General features: G+C 44.1%; 1 protein-coding gene across 2 annotated transcripts in view; it reads right to left on the bottom strand.

Annotated features, from left to right (window-relative positions):
• Nucleotides 1–18,955, bottom strand: part of nr3c2 (nuclear receptor subfamily 3, group C, member 2) — a 126,670-nt gene that overhangs the window by 106,520 nt on the left and 1,195 nt on the right. For both annotated transcript variants that reach the window (XM_083764883.1, XM_083764882.1), the window contains exon 2: nt 16,244–18,088. In XM_083764883.1, coding sequence (XP_083621009.1) covers nt 16,244–18,069 — 1,826 coding nt within the window. In that variant the 5' untranslated portion in view covers nt 18,070–18,088. The remainder of the gene's footprint in view (nt 1–16,243; nt 18,089–18,955) is intronic.

Here is an 18,955-nt window from a genome sequence, read left to right on the forward strand (position 1 = left end):
AACGACGTCAGGCTCTGTAAGTGGAACCTCGACTAGATCTGCCGTCTCCATGGCAGCTAGCCGTGCTCTCCTGCTCTCCCACGAAGGGTTACGGATAGGCCACTGGGTTCAGTGTGCAGTGTAGGAGCACCCAACAAACAAAACACGACACTCATTTCCTCCGGTATCTGACCTGAGATCAGATTCATACGAAGGTTTCCACCGGACACACACCGGTTTGATGAACCCATTCTGACCCGAGATCAGATTCTAAAAATGTCAGTCGTTCTTCGATTTCTTTCAAAAATAGCAGACCTACAAGCTCGTATCGCGCCACTCGGTGGCGCGATATGAGCTTGTAGATCTGCTATTTTTCAATAGCTAAAGCATAACATAATGCTTACACCAAAAAGGGGTTCCCGGTCAGAATGGGGGCCTTACACCTATCTTGATGACCCCCATATAGTGACTTCTCTCCCCTGCTGATCATACAGCCAAAGCCATCAGATCTGTATTCTTTATCGACGATGTGACGAGGGGAAAACACACAAACAAAACATTGTTTGAACAGTGTGTTGTGCTACAGCCAGAGGCCAAGGAGGGAATCATGTGAGAGCCCTGTCACGTGACCCTGGCAGTCTGAAGAAGATGAATAGGCTCAGAGGCCACTGGGCCACTGGGCCAGGGAGGGTGTCAGGTTCATCCCCCCCCCCCCCCCCCCCCCCGCGCGCACACACACACACACACACAGTATGTATAATGCTTATGATAATATTCAAGATTTGGGAGAAGCCTCCTTTTCTTTTTTTTGATGATCACTGAATAGGAATGTTTTTGAATAGTTGAATATTGATAGAGGAATCATGGCAGTTATCAATGTTTACAGTATATAGGCCTATATATAATATACACACACGTACGCACGCACGAACGCACGCACGCACGAATGCGTGCGGGTGCACACACACACACGCACACACACACACACGCACACGCACACACACACGCGCACACACACACACAGACAGACAGTATAGCGTATATAAGGTGTATATATAGTCTATTGGAATGCCTCCCTTCATACAGTAAAGCCGCCCTTATTAAACACACACATTCACACGCATGCACACCCATCTCCGTCCGCAATTACAGAACGAACACGGGACACACTAGACTCGGAACAGGTTTGGAGTCATTTTAAAGAGTGAACCACTGAACCCATTAACACACATCCTGTCAAACAGGCAGCACCACAGGGCTAATGGAACGGTGTCACACCTAAACGGGTCCTCCTCCGCCCGCCGTGTCCTGCTCCCCTCATGCCGTCGGTCTCTCTCAGGAGCCATGCAGGCCGCAGAAGAGCCACCGGGCCGGTGGAGCGACACAGTGAAGCATGAGGGGGGGGGGGTGTAATCATACAGGAATGAGAGCGGAGAGAGAGAGAAGAAGTCATGGCATGTCAGCTACATATCGTTGCTGTCGGGTAGAAACCCTGTGTCGGTTTTCGCAAACGAACGCCCTACTTCATCGTGTCACAGTGTAGCAGATCTACAAGCTCACGGTATTTGTGAGCTTGCACATGCATGTGCCATTTTCACCGTTTTAAGATATATATATTTTTGTAATAATGAAAAAAGGAATGGACATACAGTACAAGGTTTATGCCTGACAGCAACATAACAAGCAGGAAAATGCCTCCTCCCTCTGCCTCCTCCAAAACCATATTGTCATACCAAAACAAAAAAAAATGCTTATTTTTATTTTATTTTTTATATTTTATGGGAAGGCGACGCAGAATTTTAGCCAGACTGAAAGCTGGTCATGATGACATGGTGCTATTATGGCACTCTGGCTCCTCTGTCAAGTCCTAATGAAAGACTGTGGATGTGGCCTGACTGCTACCCTCAATGGCCACACATGACACGGAAACATGAAAGGACTTACTGCTAGGTCTTGCACGAAAGGCTAAAGCCTGGTGGTTGGTGGTGGATGTCCATAATGGCCTTGGTTCACGTCCCGGTAAACCACCACCAATGCCTAGAGCCGTGTTGACAACTTCCCAAGTTTTTCATGTGTACGGCTAGAAGCGAGAGAGTTGTAACACGGGTTAAGTGACCCAATCTTCTTGCAAACATTTGCCACTATACACACGGCAAAGTGTTTCTGTTTGATTCGTTCACCCATTAGGTGATTGATTTTTCTCTTCCATTCTTTATCACAACCTAAGAGACATCTGACAGTGGCTGTTCTATTCTGTCAGGACTACATTGTTGCCTCAGAGATCTCTAACAGTGACATATCCTATTCCTCCAGAGGCCAGCGCTGAATGCCGGAGATGCTGCACAACACAACACAACCGTATACTGCCTTTGAGAAAACCGTACCGCCTTTAACCCATTCTGACCTGAGATCAGATTCATAACGAGGTTTCCGCTGGACACACACTGGTCTGATCAACCCATTCTGACCTGAGATCAGATTCTAAAAATGTCAGTCGTTCTTCGATTTTTCAAAAATAGCAGACCTACAAGCTCGTATCGCGCCACTCGGTGGCGCGATATGAGCTTGTAGATCTGCTATTTTTAAATAGCTAAGGCATAACGTAATGCTAACACCAAAATGGGTTCCCGTATAGAATGTGTTAAACATGAGCACAGTCTGTCAATGTATGTCCTGCTGTGTGACCTATAGGTATATGGAACAGGTCAGGGTTATAAGCTCAACAAAGCATCTCAACGCATCCCCTTATGTGCTGGTAACAATACAGACATATCGAATTCCTGGAAAGCCCTGCATATAACATACTGTGCTGGCCTTGCAAGAGCCGACAAACATATTTACCGTGACCATCGTTTTGAAGTGACGTGTTCCACGACAGCTGAGTATACGCTAGAGTGTACTGTACATTAATCTGAGCTCATACCTGTGTGACTCCTATAGTAAATGCCTGCGAGTAACATTTCCAAATGTGGAGCGCCTGTCTAAAATCTACAAAATGATCAGCAGCCAGATACTGTACAGTACAGTATGTGCTCCAGTTCCACCACCATGGATTAACTGTTCATTTGCATTAGTTAGATTTATTCTGTAATAGCTGTTACTTGAATTTTTATTTTTATTGAGAGAGAGAGAGAGAGAGAGATCGAGAGAGAGATAGATGATGTTACTGGGTGATAATGTCTTTCATGAAATGGACCGATGAGTGCGGCCGGGTGGTTCTTCAAAGGTTAGTGAAAAACAATGTCAGTCAAATGGGGATTACGATGAATTAATCCTGCAGTCTAAGTGGTAATCACCACACGATTATGACACATTAATTTGATTGAATCGGTCTCCTCTTCATTGCAGTCTGAGAAATGTTAGAATTTGATTAGGTTAAAGGTATATATCACTTTCAAACATGTCTGAGTTCATTTTAACCTCTACTGCAGGCTTTTGTGAGTACCCCCAGACAAGCCCCCCAGAGCAGCTGACCAATGTTGAAGCCGCCTATAGCCTATTGGTCAAAGCAGGAACTGCTAAACCCTGTGCAGCTGGGGTTTAACCCATTCTGAACGGGCACCCATTTTGGTGTCAGCATCATGTTATGCTTTAGCTATTGAAAAATAGCAGATCTACAAGCTCATATCGCGCCACCGAGTGGCGCTATACGAGCTTGTAGGTCTGCTATTTTTGAATAATCGAAGAACGACTGACATTTTTAGAATCTGATCTCAGGTCAGAATGGGTTAATCAGACCAGTGTGTGTCCAGTGGAAAACCTCGTATGAATCTGATCTCAGGTCAGAATGGGTTTAACATTGAGCACTCACTAGCACTTCAGCAGTTTGACTGTTGGTGGTCAAATCCAAAAAATGTAGAAGTAGAGTGTTCTTCCGGGTGCTTCAAAACATCATTGAGCAACTTCCATTGAAATGAATGGCAGGGGGTGGGGTCGATCCATTTCCACTCTCTATCCTTTATAACTCTATGGCCCCAGACAGTTTTTAAGTTGCTTGATACAGTATTTAGATATTCAATATTTATTTTATCAGACACGCCCCCTTCCTATACAAACGCATTGTAACGTTGGCTTACTTCAGTAACCTCAGTTGTATAAGTGACTCGAAGAAGAGAGTCATATGGCTCGGACCCATATATGACCCATATGACTCTCTGAGAGAGAGGCACTTAATTAAGACAACTCCAGGTTACTTCAGTAACCTCAGTTGTATAAGTGACTCGAAGAAGAGAGTCATATGGCTCGGACCCATATGACTCTCTGAGAGAGAGGCACTTAATTAAGACAACTCCAGGTTACTTCAGTAACCTCAGTTATATAAGTGACTCGAAGAAGAGAGTCATCTGGGTCATATGGGTCCAGGCCATATGATTCTCTTCGAGAGAGGCACTTAAGACAACTTCAAATTCCATTTTAAACATGCTACATCCAAGTCAATGCAATGCCCCTAAAGGTTCCCTAAAACAATGTGTGTGTGTGTGTGTGTGTGCGTGCGCGTGCGCGTGCGCGTGCGTGTGCGTGTGTGTGTGTGTGTGTGTGTTTGCGTGCGTGCGTGCTATGGCGCTCCGTTGGTGCCACTACAAACGCTGCATGCGTGCGTGCGTGCCTGCCTGCCTGCCTGCCTGCGTGTGTGCCTGCGTGTGTGCCTGCGTGCATGCCTGCGTGTGTGTGTGTGTGTGTGTGTGCCTGCGTGCGTGTGTGTGTGTGTGTGTGTGTGTGTGCGTGTGTGCGTACGAGTGCTTCTAGATTTTGAGCCTATAGGATTAATAGTGGGCTCCCGGGAGAACACTGCCCCGTTCTTTTAGTTATGAGAAAAGAACGTAGACTTTACAAGGACGTGACATTGCAAGGCAAACGTGTATTTAGACTGGTACAGTCCAATTAATCAGTGCCAGTTCAAATATTGAAAAGGAGAATACTGTATAGCTCTTCACATCGAAATTACATTACATTAGATAACATTTTAATAACATTCTTAAGTAAGATAAGTCACCATGACACCATTATTATTAGCTTTCAGGGTTCTAAAACTGACATACTTGTACAGCAGTGCTGTGTCACGTTCTGGTTAATTCTGGCATTATTGCGTTAATTAACAGTTATACTGTATGCATTAATAATGGTATAATAACATTATGTTACATTAGTCATGTATATATTTGTTGAGTTCTGGTACCACTGTGGCATGTGTGTTTGTGCCACTATAATGAGGGGATGTGGGCCTTGTGTATAAGTGCTAATTCAAACCCCCATTTTTGCGTTCCTTTCTATAGATGAACTGGCAGGACAAACACTGCGGTCTTACACACTTGGGATGAATACTTGAGCAAACTTCAATTAAACATGGATGATCAGGCCATGCTTTGTTTGTTCATTCAGGCAATCAGAATGCAATGCAAAGCAGTCAATGTTGCTGAGAGAGAGAGAGAGAGAGAGAGAGAGAGAGAGAGACGGCTAGAGAAGCAAAAGATGGCCTCTCTGCACTTCTCCTCTGCTAAAAAAAATGAAATATACATCTCATTGCTTTTTATAGCCCCCGATGAATAATGCTCAAACCATGAATTAGGCATTCGCTCACATTTAACTCAACAAAGAAGCATCCCTTGGTGCACAAGAGCAGGAATATGCATACAGTATGGCTTCTTCTGGCAGATTTAATGCCTTGTAATTTGTAATTTGATGAGCAGGAAATTCATCAATTCCAGAGTGTCAATGTACTGAACGTGTCATTACCGACCGACCGACCGACCGTAAACATTTAATTCATGACCGGACCCTACAACGAGATATTACTCACCTTTGTGAGCTGTATGCGTGCTCTATGAACAAAAGAAGCAGGTGCACAAAAGCGAGCCATTCACCAATACACAGGAAACAGATATATAATAATAATCAAGGCATTCATCACTCAAACGCGGGCATCCACTATGCTTCGATACCGGTATCAAGTTTGGGCCCAATTCAGCGGGCCTGTAAATGACCTAAAGGACCGCCACGGCATGTCAGCAGTAGGTAACAGAGGGTAGATGGCAGCCAACTGGACTCGCTCAGCGGAAATTTGGCTCACTGTCCTCAGACAGTGTGTTTCAGGAAGAGGTTCACATGAGGACAAGACCTCACAGGCATTCAAATCCCTGCAGCCCTGGCCAATAGCAGTCAGCTAGCCGCAACTTTTATTGGGATGTCAAGTCCAGTCCAGAATGTGGTGCTGTTGATGGTGCACTGTGTGTGTGTGTGTGTGTGTGTGTGTGTGTGTGTGTGTGTGTGTGTGTGTGTGTGTGTGTGTGTGTGTGTGTGTGTGTGTGTGTGTGTGTGTGCGTGCGTGCGTGCGTGTACAGTATGCACGTGTGTGTGTGTGTGTGCATGTGCGTACTGTATGAAGAGAGAGAGATGGAGGTCGAGTGATCAAGGGGAATCGTATCACAGATTGTCTACAACAATAGCCTCGATCAAATATTTACGCTAGGCCATGCAGTATCTTCTCACCTTTTGAAAGTTGTAAGGCCTAAACGCAGCCTATTGTGACACTTTACCACAAGTAAAGAAGCTGATTGATTGACATGAAGATCAATGAATTTCCAAAGATAGGAAAACAAACAAAGATTACCTGGTAGTTTAACATCTTCGGGTCATAATAATACTCTTGTCTATTCTATGATAAAGCTGTTCCTAATTGTACCTCTCAAAGGCCAAAATGTTAGCTGCTATGGATAATTGGACAAAATGTGTCAAAAAGTGTGGCCGCTGGGCATATGCAGTTTTTTGAGGCATAGTCTGACTTTGTTGGCGTCCCTCAGTGAGAGCTCCTGACAACCAATTCTCAATTTCTCGGTGGTGAGCTCTGGGAATAGCCAGGCAAAGCATTTCAGAAATTTCGAAAAACAGAACTGTTCGGGCAAGCAAAAACTAATTTATGCTGCAGATGTAGCCATTTTTGTTTTACGTGTTCTTGCTGCATTATTACTGCTGCACGCCTACAAAGAACTGTTTTAGACCATTGTTTTGTTTTGTAAAGTAAATAAATAAATGACTGTCTCAATGCTTTGTGTTTAGTTTGTGTTGAATTGTCTATAAACATTTATTAAATAATCAAGTGCTGGTAAATGCAATGTGATTGGTTTCATTGTTACCATAACTCCAACCCAGACTCCAACTCTGTCTAACCAGTCAGCGACCTTGACACGCCCTCAGAAAGACTAGGAATTGTGCTCAGAATCCGTTCTTGAGTAGTCTTGAGCAAAGTGCTTGAGCCTGAAGGTGGGAGCACATTTATTATCCTGCACTCTCCTGCACGAAGAAAAGGGACGTGAGCAAGTGTGCAATGGATCAGCTGAATCTCAAATAAGGGCTGGACTCAGTTCAGAGTGGGTCTGTGTGGAATTGACTGATTCCTGACCAGCATCTGAAACAGAATCACATTATTGGCCAAGTAAATCCACACATGCCAGGAATTTGACTAGTTTTATGTTGCTCTATGTTCATACAAAAAAACACAGAACTGAAGACAGTGAGTTAGCCTATTTGTAGGCTACAAGTCACTATAAGGGCCTGCCTTACAGAATTATAGAGAGAGACATTCACAAAATGTACATATTGCATTATGAACTTGTGACCATGACTCCATCTGCAACTACCCAAAGCCTCTCTTTCCCACTCACAACAGCTAGCTCAGTAGGAGGCTCAGTAATGCAATACAAATGTGACTAATTTGTCATATTGGACTTGTACAAGTTCTGAGTTTTACCCTGGGGGAGTTTAATATTTTTACACCCCAGTTCATGTCACCTTGCAATTTGCATACAGAGCCTGCTTCATGCGACCTATACCAATTCTGTACTGATCAACATTTTGTACCCCCGCCTTCACAGCATTCCTCACTGTTAATTACTGCTACTGTAGAGGTTGCCTGGTCGGTTAATTGGAACTAATTGCAGCAGCTGCCAGGCAGCTGAAGTTCGGCCAAGTTGTCTTTATATAAAACGTGGTGTCCGCCAGGGCCTTGTGAGTTTTCCTGTCCATAGTAAAAATGGACAAGTAAAAAGTCAAAGAGACCAAACTAGAGATGTCCAATAATACCCCCCCCCCCCCCCCTCAAATATAATGTAACAGCTGTAGGCTTCAGCATTTCTGCATGAACGCAGCATGACACACATTTATGAATGCCTCCAGTGTGGTATCACAATAAAATTATGCATATTATGTGTTAATAACACGACAGGAGATATGTGATGTTGTTACCTGATATTAGTTTTGGTGAAGGAAGCCACCATATATCGGGTCATATCGGGATGCAGAAATTAAGAGTTGGACAATATCGGAAAAGCGGATATCGGCAAACAGTACAATATCGGACATCCCTAGACCAAACCAGCCTTTATGGATACCTCTGCTGCACCATGTTTTTTAATTTTCAAATAAAACATTTCCATCGTCATCAAAATACGATTACATAAAAACAAACATAATCTCTCTCAGGCTAGGTTGCCTACCCAGGGCTATGTTAGTCATGTGTTGCAGCTGCCAGTATCCGAGAAAGCTGCAGGGGTAAATAGCATTTCTATGACACAGTTGTTGTAGAATTGCCCTGCTATGTTTTTTGTTTTTTTAAATATGAAATATTTTGACACAATAGTTTCAAATAGGGGTTCCAACTTCCGTCACCAAATACATATCAATTTGGGGGTCCTAGACATGAACATATTTGAAAAGCACTGTTTTGCAAGGCAATCGAAGTCTATAGGAGTAGTAGCAAAAAGTGTGTTTTGAAGAAAATGCTTAATGGAGGAAAATCATGACCGGAATTTTGTAGTTTAATGTGGGAGTGCCTGAGTTGATGTTGAACTGTGAACTATATTCTGGAACACATTTTGGTAAATATTGTATTATGTGTAAAGTAATCAATGGCTTCAGTACATATAACATGAGACCAAATTGAGAATAATTCAGAAAATAGCGTGTCCTGAACTACGGTAATAACAGCAGCCTAGTCTTTACTCCACTGGATGCGATTTATCGCTCCGATCTGCAGGTTCCTTACAGTGCACATATTTGTTTTTGCATTGCCCTGTGTGTATAAGGCTCTCCTGAAGAAATTAAATTATTATATTACATCTACCTTACATTCAAATACTCAGATCCTCTGAGATGTCTACAGGTTTCTGGCGAGAGGAACCATGCCAACATTAGAGCAGCACAGAGCATGGCCTTTAAAAGCTTAGGAGTATTAGGATAATGAAAGAGTAACTGCAGTCATTCTGGATGAGAGAGCATCTGAATGCTCTAAAGTGTGAATGTACTTTGGAGCTCATCCCATTATTTCTACTCCATGACAGCAGGGTCTGGTCTTGGATACTTTGCAACTCGTGACAGACTTGGGGGAAGATCTGCCACACAAATAGAGCTAGAGTTTCAGGCAGTCCTCACACTGGATGCACTAATTTATAAAAAAAATAATTGACCTCATATACAGTATACAGTATGACACACATGCTGTATGAGAGCTACTTTCTCAGCACATTCCCCTAGAGATTATTGACTTGAACTGAATTTACCTGGCTCCCCAAAGCATTAGGATTGCCGACGATTCATGAAAAACAAGAACACGCCACTGCAATTACATTTTTGCCTTTTTGCTTATAATAGAATTATCCACATATTTAAACTGTGTCCAATATATTATTATGAAAATATTATAGGCACACAATTTATAGAATTATCGATTTCTTAAAGTTTTCAGACAGAGGTTTCATCTGCCACACAGGTGCAGACACCTGAGCCCTGGGTTCTCTATATGCCCATCCCCCAAGACACTCATGTCCACATCTCAAACAAGCCGCAGCCCGCCTTATTGTCAGTAACCCACAATGCACTGGGAGCCCCAGCGCGCGGCTGGTGATGGGATTTAATTGGATATTAGTATCCAGCAGTGTCTGAATTAATCAAATCATTTCCATCCATTAATTTAGTGGAAGAACATACAATTAAAGCCTTATTAGTGTTCTCTCAGGAGTATGCCTTTTCATCCCTCTGAAGAACATTGGGAGTTGGCCAGGGTCCAAGGCAAACCATTCTCCTTGCACAAATCCAGGGCTTCCTCTTCGAAGGGCCGTTCCACAGAGCTAGAGCTATGCTGGCTCCGAGCGAGGAAAAAAAAAAAGGCAATGAAAATGTCACTCCGTTGCTGTATGGTTCTGCTACTGCCACGAGCTCGGAAACACTGGAATGTGAGCTATTAACAGAAATTATATCTGTATGAAAAGAAAAACAGCGCTTTCCTCGGTGTGATGTTTCGCTTTGAATTTATTAGGTCAAGTTTTAAAGAAAATATCATTTGGTACAACATTTCTCTGTCAACCAGCTCAAAATACCACAAATAGGTTTAGGAGAGATTTGGAGATTTGAGCAGAAAGCAAACATAATCCAGCACACTAATGTAGGTCACTCTATGATAATTTTCATATTACCATGGCTAAGTTGGCATTTCTTTGTATATTATGCACAGAAATCTGTATAAATATATTCCTCCATAATGGACATGAATACAAATGTACAATGCTTTTGCATCCTCTACATAGTGAATACTTACAAAATAAACTTAAACTTAATGTTTATTTCATATTTTAGAGGTTAAACCAAGGATGAGTAAGCCTCTGCATTTAAAGCTCTAATAATCATGCAGAATGCACACTGTCGGCCACCTGTTTTGCCTAAATCGGAGCCAAACCGTGACAAAAATACTGTGTTTCTAGTTAGGACATTTTTTTTCTTGTCTCTCTCTCTCTCTCTCTCTCTCTCTGCCTTTTTTTGGCTGAGTTTAAATGCTTTCAGACCAAAGTAATCCAGACTGGTGTGATGAGAAGCAAATTTGAATTAAAGCACCATGGTGAGAAAATAAATAATGCAGGGATTTTTCGCTGTCCAAGGCTTTAAAAAAGCGAGTTGTATTCTTTGATTTTTACTCTGTTACGTAAAAGTCCAAAACTCAACAGCCCCACAGCGACCTTCTTGTGGGGACTGGCCACGAGCTGTGTCACTGACAATGGACAGGGTAGAATGTGTCAATATGTCTAATACATTCAATCAATACCTGGTAGTGCTGTAATAGGAGACTCTAAGTAAGCAGTATGCTCAGATAATTAAACTTTAGTCACGGTACATATGCATTTATTTAGATGTGTAGGGTTAATTGTCCAGTACAGTACTGTACTACAGCACGAGTACAGTACAGCACCACTCAGTTCAGACGGGTCTGATTTTATACACAGTATGTACATTATGTACGTTACGTATGAATGACAAATTCAAGTAAACACCTGACTAAATGAGTGGAGAAACATAACATGCAGATGCTTCCATACAGGTGGACTGCATGATACAATTAAACAATTAACATACTATCATGCTCTGTGGCATGTATACAAATATTACCAGTATTATCCTATGATGAAGCTTTTCTCTCCTGATAGGAGTGTTCTTTTCCATGATGATAATTTCAGTCAGACAACTCTCAGAATGAACTTATAATATATATTTATTGAGCATAGATATATGAAGCATAGATTGGCGTCCGGGCTCTGTCCCTATTCATTCCCTTAACATTTTAGTTAACCCATTCTGAACGGGCACCCATTTTGGTGTCAGCATCATGTTATGCTTTAGCTATTGAAAAATAGCAGACCTACAAGCTCATATCGCGCCACCGAGTGGCGCGATACGAGCTTGTAGGTCTGCTATTTTTTGAAAAATCGAAGAACTACTGACATTTTTAGAATCTGATCTCAGGTCAGAATGGGTTCATCAGGACCAGTGTGTGTCCGGCGGAAACCTCGTATGAATCTGATCTCAGGTCAGAATGGGTTAAGCCAAATAGAATTACAGGGAATGAATAATGCCCCCATGCAGGGGGATCTAGAAACAGAGCCTACACAGGTGGATGCTGGGGCGGCGGTGGGATTTGCAAAACTTCATGTTAGCAGCAAGCGAGGCAGGGAGACAGCAGCAGCAGCGGCGCACGTCCGCACACCAGGAGAGAAGCCAGGAATGAGCAGGTAGGCAGAGCCGCTCTGATCAGGTGCATGAGACTATAGTCACCTGATCAGGTAGGCGTGCTCCCGAGTCGTCTGCCTGAACTAGCTACGCAGGCTTCGTATCATGCCTTATCCACAGGTGTGATGGCATTGTTTGATGAGTATGAACATGATGTGAATCAAAATCTTTGAGAGAGATTTGGAGAAGCTCTGCCTTCCCACTCAACGGATCTCAGTACAGTTGGACACCTATGAGAGATTTTAGACGTACGCATTAAACCCCTGAGTTTGATTACTTTGCACACAAAAAAAGAACTAGGCCTACAGTAACTAATATGCTACTCTGATATTGCCGTCTAATTCTAGTTTTTCACATCTAGCCCAGTTCAATTCCTGCATTTTGTTTGGATGTGTTAAGAACTGATTGAGCAATAAAACTCGGTCTGTGTGTGCACTGTGCAGGGGACGTTAGCTCTCCCACCACCATCACCAAAACACCAATTGAAAGAATGGTGCTCCATGCATCCCTCCAGCAGAGATCCGGAGACAATCTATATGCCAAGGCACATCGAAGCTGTTCTGGTGGCTCATGGTGGCCCAACTTACTAAGACACTTTATGTCGGGTTTTCTTTCATTTGTCACCCATCCGTATGTCTATATATGTCTGTGTCTTGTCTGTGTACAGATGTATGTCTGTTATGTGTATAGCAGGCTGGCTGGCTGCCATGCAGCCCACCTCCTCCTGTCATGCCGCTGCGTGACATTAGGTCTGAGCAGGATCTCATTAGGACCAGGGTGGTACTGATCGCGTCAGCATCGGTTTGCCTCCCTCTATATGGGTCGCCTCCGAGGTAGCGAACTTTCCGATCAGTGCTGCCTGCGAACCTTGTTACACTGTACGATTCTGATTCAACTTGGAGTGTACAAGCAGAACCAAATAGACCCTTAAATGTCCATTTGTTCAATGGCAAAAATAACACTTCAGATTTGACTGTGTAGTGTGTATAAAATATGACATCAACGCATGCACACTTACACACCTGCCCCATACACACGTGCAGTACAGTATATAAAACTGAGACAATTCTTAGATCGTAGTCTAAGTAAACACTCGCAAAGCATGCAATAATTGAACACAACAGATAGGAAATATACTTTGGAAGTCTGGATAGCAGTGTATACCCACAGGCATACTGCACACATTTGTACCAACATAAATAAGAGACTTTCACTATAGGACAGCCATCCCACGCAGTCCACTATTGATTTAGGAACCAGGAAACCAGGGGGACTTAGGAATGAAGTTGTACACGAACTCTGGGGATAATTAATCTTACTATAAACTAGCTCAGTGAAAGTCAAATTGATTCTTTGATAATCATGACACAGCATATAACCATATAATCTCACTGTGGCCAAACTAGGCCACAAACTGAGGGAGTGGGCACTGGGCAGTATGAAGCTTTCTCCAATGTCTTGATGCACCACATACAGTGTAGCAAAGAAATGAAAAGCAATTTGCTCGCGTAAAGCATTACTATTATCAGCTGAAGTGCTTTGGTTTCACAGTGATGATGCTATTTCAGCACATACAGTACACAATCATGGCTATAGAATAGATGAACCACTTTACACCTATTTTTATACATTTAAACACACAGCACTCGCGTGGCACAGTGGTAAAAGTCCCTGCCCACCATCCCAGAGGTTGTGGGTTCAAATCCACTGTGGTGCATCTGGCTTTGTCAGGCGTCTATATGTGAATACAATTGGCCCGTGTTCGGGGGGGGGGGGGGGGAGTTGGCTACGGACTGGGGTGGCACCTGTCAGCAGGGAGTGGGGCCTCCTCACTGGTGAGTCAATAGCAGTGACAACACAGAAATGTGTGGTGAGAAATTAAAAAATTATATACACACACACACACACACACACACACACACACACACAGTTCAACTATAGGCAAATAGAAGATCATAAAGCATGTACTGTAGATCTGCAATTTTTATTATTATTGAAAATGTTAAAACATGAAGAGAAAAAAAGGTTCATGTCCAATGACACGCCTAAATATAAATGTCACGTTGAAAGTTGTTAAATGGAAATGTCTCAGTACTTTCCAACACAACCTTTTGGGTAATGGTCAGAGAGGGGATAAAAATGGACAACCAGGAAAGGCAGGGCAAAAGGATGTCAGTTATGAATGAGGATGACGAATCCCCTGGTTCAATCATACACAATTTCAACCTTTGAAGTTCCATGTGATGTCATTGCCAACATTCTGCTCTCCCTCCACGCCACATTTTTGTGACTGATTTGATGTCTGTCGATGGTGTGGGTTAGGGTAATACGTTTAATTTAATTTAATTAATAAAAATAAAATAAAATGTCAACTGAAACCAAAAGAATGTACTGATAATACAGATTTTTTTTCTTGTGCGACATGGTTCTTTGACAAAAGTATGAAGTAGCCTTAGTTTTAGGGGCTACCACGTGAAACCCTGCTGGCCAAGGATGGAACCACAGCCTTCCGCCTGTGCCGTCCCATACGCTCTCTCCCTTTTAGCTTTCCAACTGTTCATTATAATAAATGTAAAGAATAATTACGGCGCAGAGTGGACTGCCCACTCTCTTTAGAAGAAATAATGACAGTCTGGACCGGATCAGGTCAGGTCACGGCCTCATTAAGAAATCAGGGAGTCCATGACAGATACACAGAGCCAACATCTCAGTAAATGTGCAGATAATAGTACTGTAGGATACTTTACTTTACTTTAAAGACAAACATCTGACTCTTATCAAAGTTTTTGGAAGTCCGGGCTCAAGAGCAGGATGTGTTTTATGGCTTTGTTTAGTGCTTATTACACTGAGGGAGCTCGTAAAGAAGGTGACGCAATATCATATGCGAATTAACAATGTCCCGCAATGTAAAATAAAGAATACAGTAGATGATGGCCATGCATTTCTCACTGCTATTTCAACATGAAAGACTCTCACACGCACGCACGCGCGCACACACTCTCACACACATACACACACACACACACACACACACACACACACACACACACACACACACACACACACGAAGTACAGTACAGTACAGTACAGTACAGTACAGTACAGTACAGTACAGCAGTACAGTACAGTACAGTACAGTACAGTACAGTACAGTACAGTACAGTACAGTACAGTACAGTACAGTACAGTACAGTACAGTATCAAAACCATATCTCTGGATTTACTGTAAACAAACTCTCTGGCATTGCCCAGGGATACATACATTATATAACTGGTTCACATACTTTCATTTCAGCAGCATTACTGTTATTCATGATCTATTTTATGGCCGTGGTATTTACTTATATTCATCCTGCTGATGCTAATTTAGTGCCTTGTAGCCCTTGCATGCAACTAGTACAAACAGAGCAAAACAACTATGTCAGTTGTACCTCACCAGACTGGCAGCCATTATGGATTTTTTTCCTCTCCCTTTGGCCTATTTGTTTTTGTTTTGGCCCGACGCCCTCTAAAAGGCAACTGTTTATTCCATCAGTTTGGCAACAAAAGTATGTGATCAATCATTCATAATTTATGACACTGCCCTATAATGGCTCACGAGTCACGACCCATAAAAGACAGATATTTGCATTACAAGGTCTTAACTGGACCTCCCGATAACAAACCAATAAATTCAGTTGTTGTGCATACACAGGCGCCTGATAAGAGGCAAACTTTGGCTCTTTCACTCTCTCCCTCTCCGTGCGTGCGTGAGTGCGTGCGTGCGTGCGTGTCTCTCTCTCTTACAGTAGAGCACAGGGAAATAGTAGCAAAGATGATGTGATCATATGCTGCTCTTGTGCTTTAACAATGCCCTGGACTGGGTCCCTCAGTTCCTGTTCCCCCGGCCAGCATCCCGCTGCCTTTCCCAAGCCCTGCTGTTGTTATTATTTGCCGTTTCTCCGAGCAAACGCCCCAAGTCCCCTGTGCAAGTGGAGTCTGACTCAGACACACTTGGCCCTACAATCAATCTGGTATAATCAAAACAAACCTTCTCAAAGGTACTGACACAAACACTCTTTAGGAAGGAAAGTAAGGTACAGTATTACCTTGAATAAAGTTTAACAGGCAATATTGATTACAAGGAAGGAACACAGTTCTCCAACTTCAAAACGTTGACGGAGACATACTGTACTAGCCAGCTAGTGTGTGGACACACATACTGTATGTACATGCTTACCTGGACATGTTGTCTGTGATGCAGCTCTGGCCTGGGTAGCCCTCCCCTCTGGCTGACAGCGACCCCTGTGCCATGCCCGGCCGTGATTTCCAAGACTCCATTAACGCCGTTACAGGGGAAATTAAATTGAACAGAGGGTTGGACTGGTCCCTCATGTCGTGCCGCGAGAAAGACATTGTTCCTTGAGCTCCGATCTGGTAATGGAACGAGTGTCCACCGGTATTAACTCCAACAATGGCCGACGGGGGGATGCTGTTGTTCTCTTGGTAATAGCTGCCATCGTTGGTCTCCTGCTTGACCCCTTTTGACAGGACATTGTTGGGGAACACATCGTGCTCGTAGTTGCCGTTCATGGAGGAAATAGGGGGTCCAAGGATACCAGAGAGGCTGTACTCGTCAATGTTATTCCTCAAGGACAAATAGGTGGTCTCAGATGCGGGGAAGAGGCCCAGAGAGGGCGTTTGCTCTGCGCTGTAGTGATGCTGACTCATGCAGCCCTCATCCTTGTTAGGTTCCGTCTTTATATGCGTGATGAAGGGTGTGCTGCTCACATTGCATTTGTTGGAGGTGGAACCCAGGCACATGCTCCTGAAGTCAGTTCCGGGCTCATTCTTGATGTACTTGACCATCCCCATCTGGTCCAAGCCCACGTTGAACACCTCTCCGTCCACCATCTCTACCTTGGGGAACTCAAAATTGAAGGGCTTAACCAAGTCCTGGTCCCTGGTTAAGCCCGCCGCCTCTGGACTGTTGGTGTCATTCTGCACCAGGCCCAGTCCACTGGCGGGACTGGATACAGGGAAACCACCAGAGGACGGGTTTTGTGGGCTGCTGATGTTCATAGTGTTCACTGTGGCTGGACTGGAGATCGAGGGCCTCATGCCATTGTTGCAGTTGTTGCCGTTTCCACCGATGGGGCTTGAGACGGATGACCTAATGTTACAAGTGGCACTGCAGGAAGGCGGGGACCTCACGCTGCTCATGCTCTGAGGGCTTGACATTGGGGAGCGCATGATGTTGAGGGGACTGGTGAGAGGCGGCGAGCCAACCGTGCTGGACTCCACGGGGCTACATGTTGCTGAATTCCTGCGCTGGATGTGGGCCAGGGCCGCGACCGAGGGAGTCTGGTTCACTGGGCTGCTGATGGACGAACAGGATGGCCCGAAGCACGTGGTGGGACTGGTGGTGGAAGACACCACATTGTTGCTGCCCCCGGGGCTAGAGATGGAGCTGGATGTTTTGGGGCTGCAGGACAGAGGCGAAGCCAGCACAGAGGCTGAGCTCACCGGGGTCCCAGCAGAGCATTCCCTGGGTGTGGCACCGGGCTGCTGGTACCCCGGTGGCTTCACTTTGGGGCTCTTTGCGGACGCACACTGGTTCTCGTCCAGGGGCCGTCCGCACAGCGTGTACATCTTCCCGGGGCTGCTACTGCCCCCGTGCTGGCTAAAGCTGAAGTCAGCCTCCCTGGCGGCGTTCATGTACAGGCCCATGGACTCGGCCACGGTTTTGGAAAGCTCCTTGGAGTCCATTTCCTGCTTGCGACCGCAGTGGAGGGAATTGTTGAAGAGGGGGAGAACAAAAGGCTGGTTCTGGTTTAGCCGGAGAACGGGCTGCTCCTTCTTCTGGGCGCTGTTGCCGTCCTTGCTGTCGGCCGCGGGACTTCCGGCAGCGGGGCAACCGACGTTCACGATGTCCATGAGGATGTCGCTGCCCGTCACACTGGAATCCTCTGAGGTGCAGCTGTACTCCATGGTGCCAGGGACCTGAGACCATCTGTTCTCTGTGTCATTTCCATCAAAGAAACTCTGGTATCTTTTGGTCTCCATTGTTGGATCATTGATTCACCTGGTCAATAAGACAAAGATAAAGTATTAGTCAAATCACACATTTGGGTATTCGCATAATGACTGAGTGACGGTTCAGTGTAGTGGTAGAAAGTGCATTACTAGGTAATGTGGTCCCTGTAGGCTGAAGATATAATAGATATAATTATATCAATGTTGGGAATTGGGCATGTTACAGTATTAGCCATTGTACAGTAGCCTACATCTGCCCCACCTCTATTCTGCATTAATACCACTGAATATTATTGTTCAAATGTCATATACGGCTAAACCAATTTTATTATGTTGTCTACGTAGTTGTAACAGTTGTAATCCAACTGCCTGACAGACCTTTTCCTTATAATTTTTTATGGCTGAAAACACATCATATTAAGGATAGAGTGCAACAGTTCAGCACTAAATAAGTCTCTTTTTCATTTTCAGATGATAATAAATAGCTATTAATTGTTTACATATAATATTTAGGGAGAAAACATTGTGGTGAAAACTCATAAATAATGTTGTACAGCTAAATGTCAACTTCAAAGTGAAATTGTACTTCCTCTCTCTCCCCTTATCTCTGCACTGTGTAAGATGTTACAGTGTGACAAGTTCCAAGATAACACATCGCAAAGGGTTAAATGGATCCGCATGACGTAGTCTCATGCGTTTGGTCCCCGCCTGTCGTGCGTCCCTATTGGTCAGTAAACAAACTGGACGACACCAACGTCATCCGACGAATCGTGGATTGGCCCGACACCCGTCACTCAATAGTTACTGCTTTAGCAGCAGCCACAACATAGCTGCGACATAACTTGAAGTGTTGTTTGAGTTTGAGTGCCCGATCTGCCACACAACTTGCAAAAGCGCTTAAAGAAAAACCTTGACT

This window comes from Protomyctophum parallelum, assembly GCF_964188405.1.
Source record: "Protomyctophum parallelum genome assembly, chromosome: 5".
Lineage (NCBI taxonomy): Eukaryota > Metazoa > Chordata > Actinopteri > Myctophiformes > Myctophidae > Protomyctophum > Protomyctophum parallelum.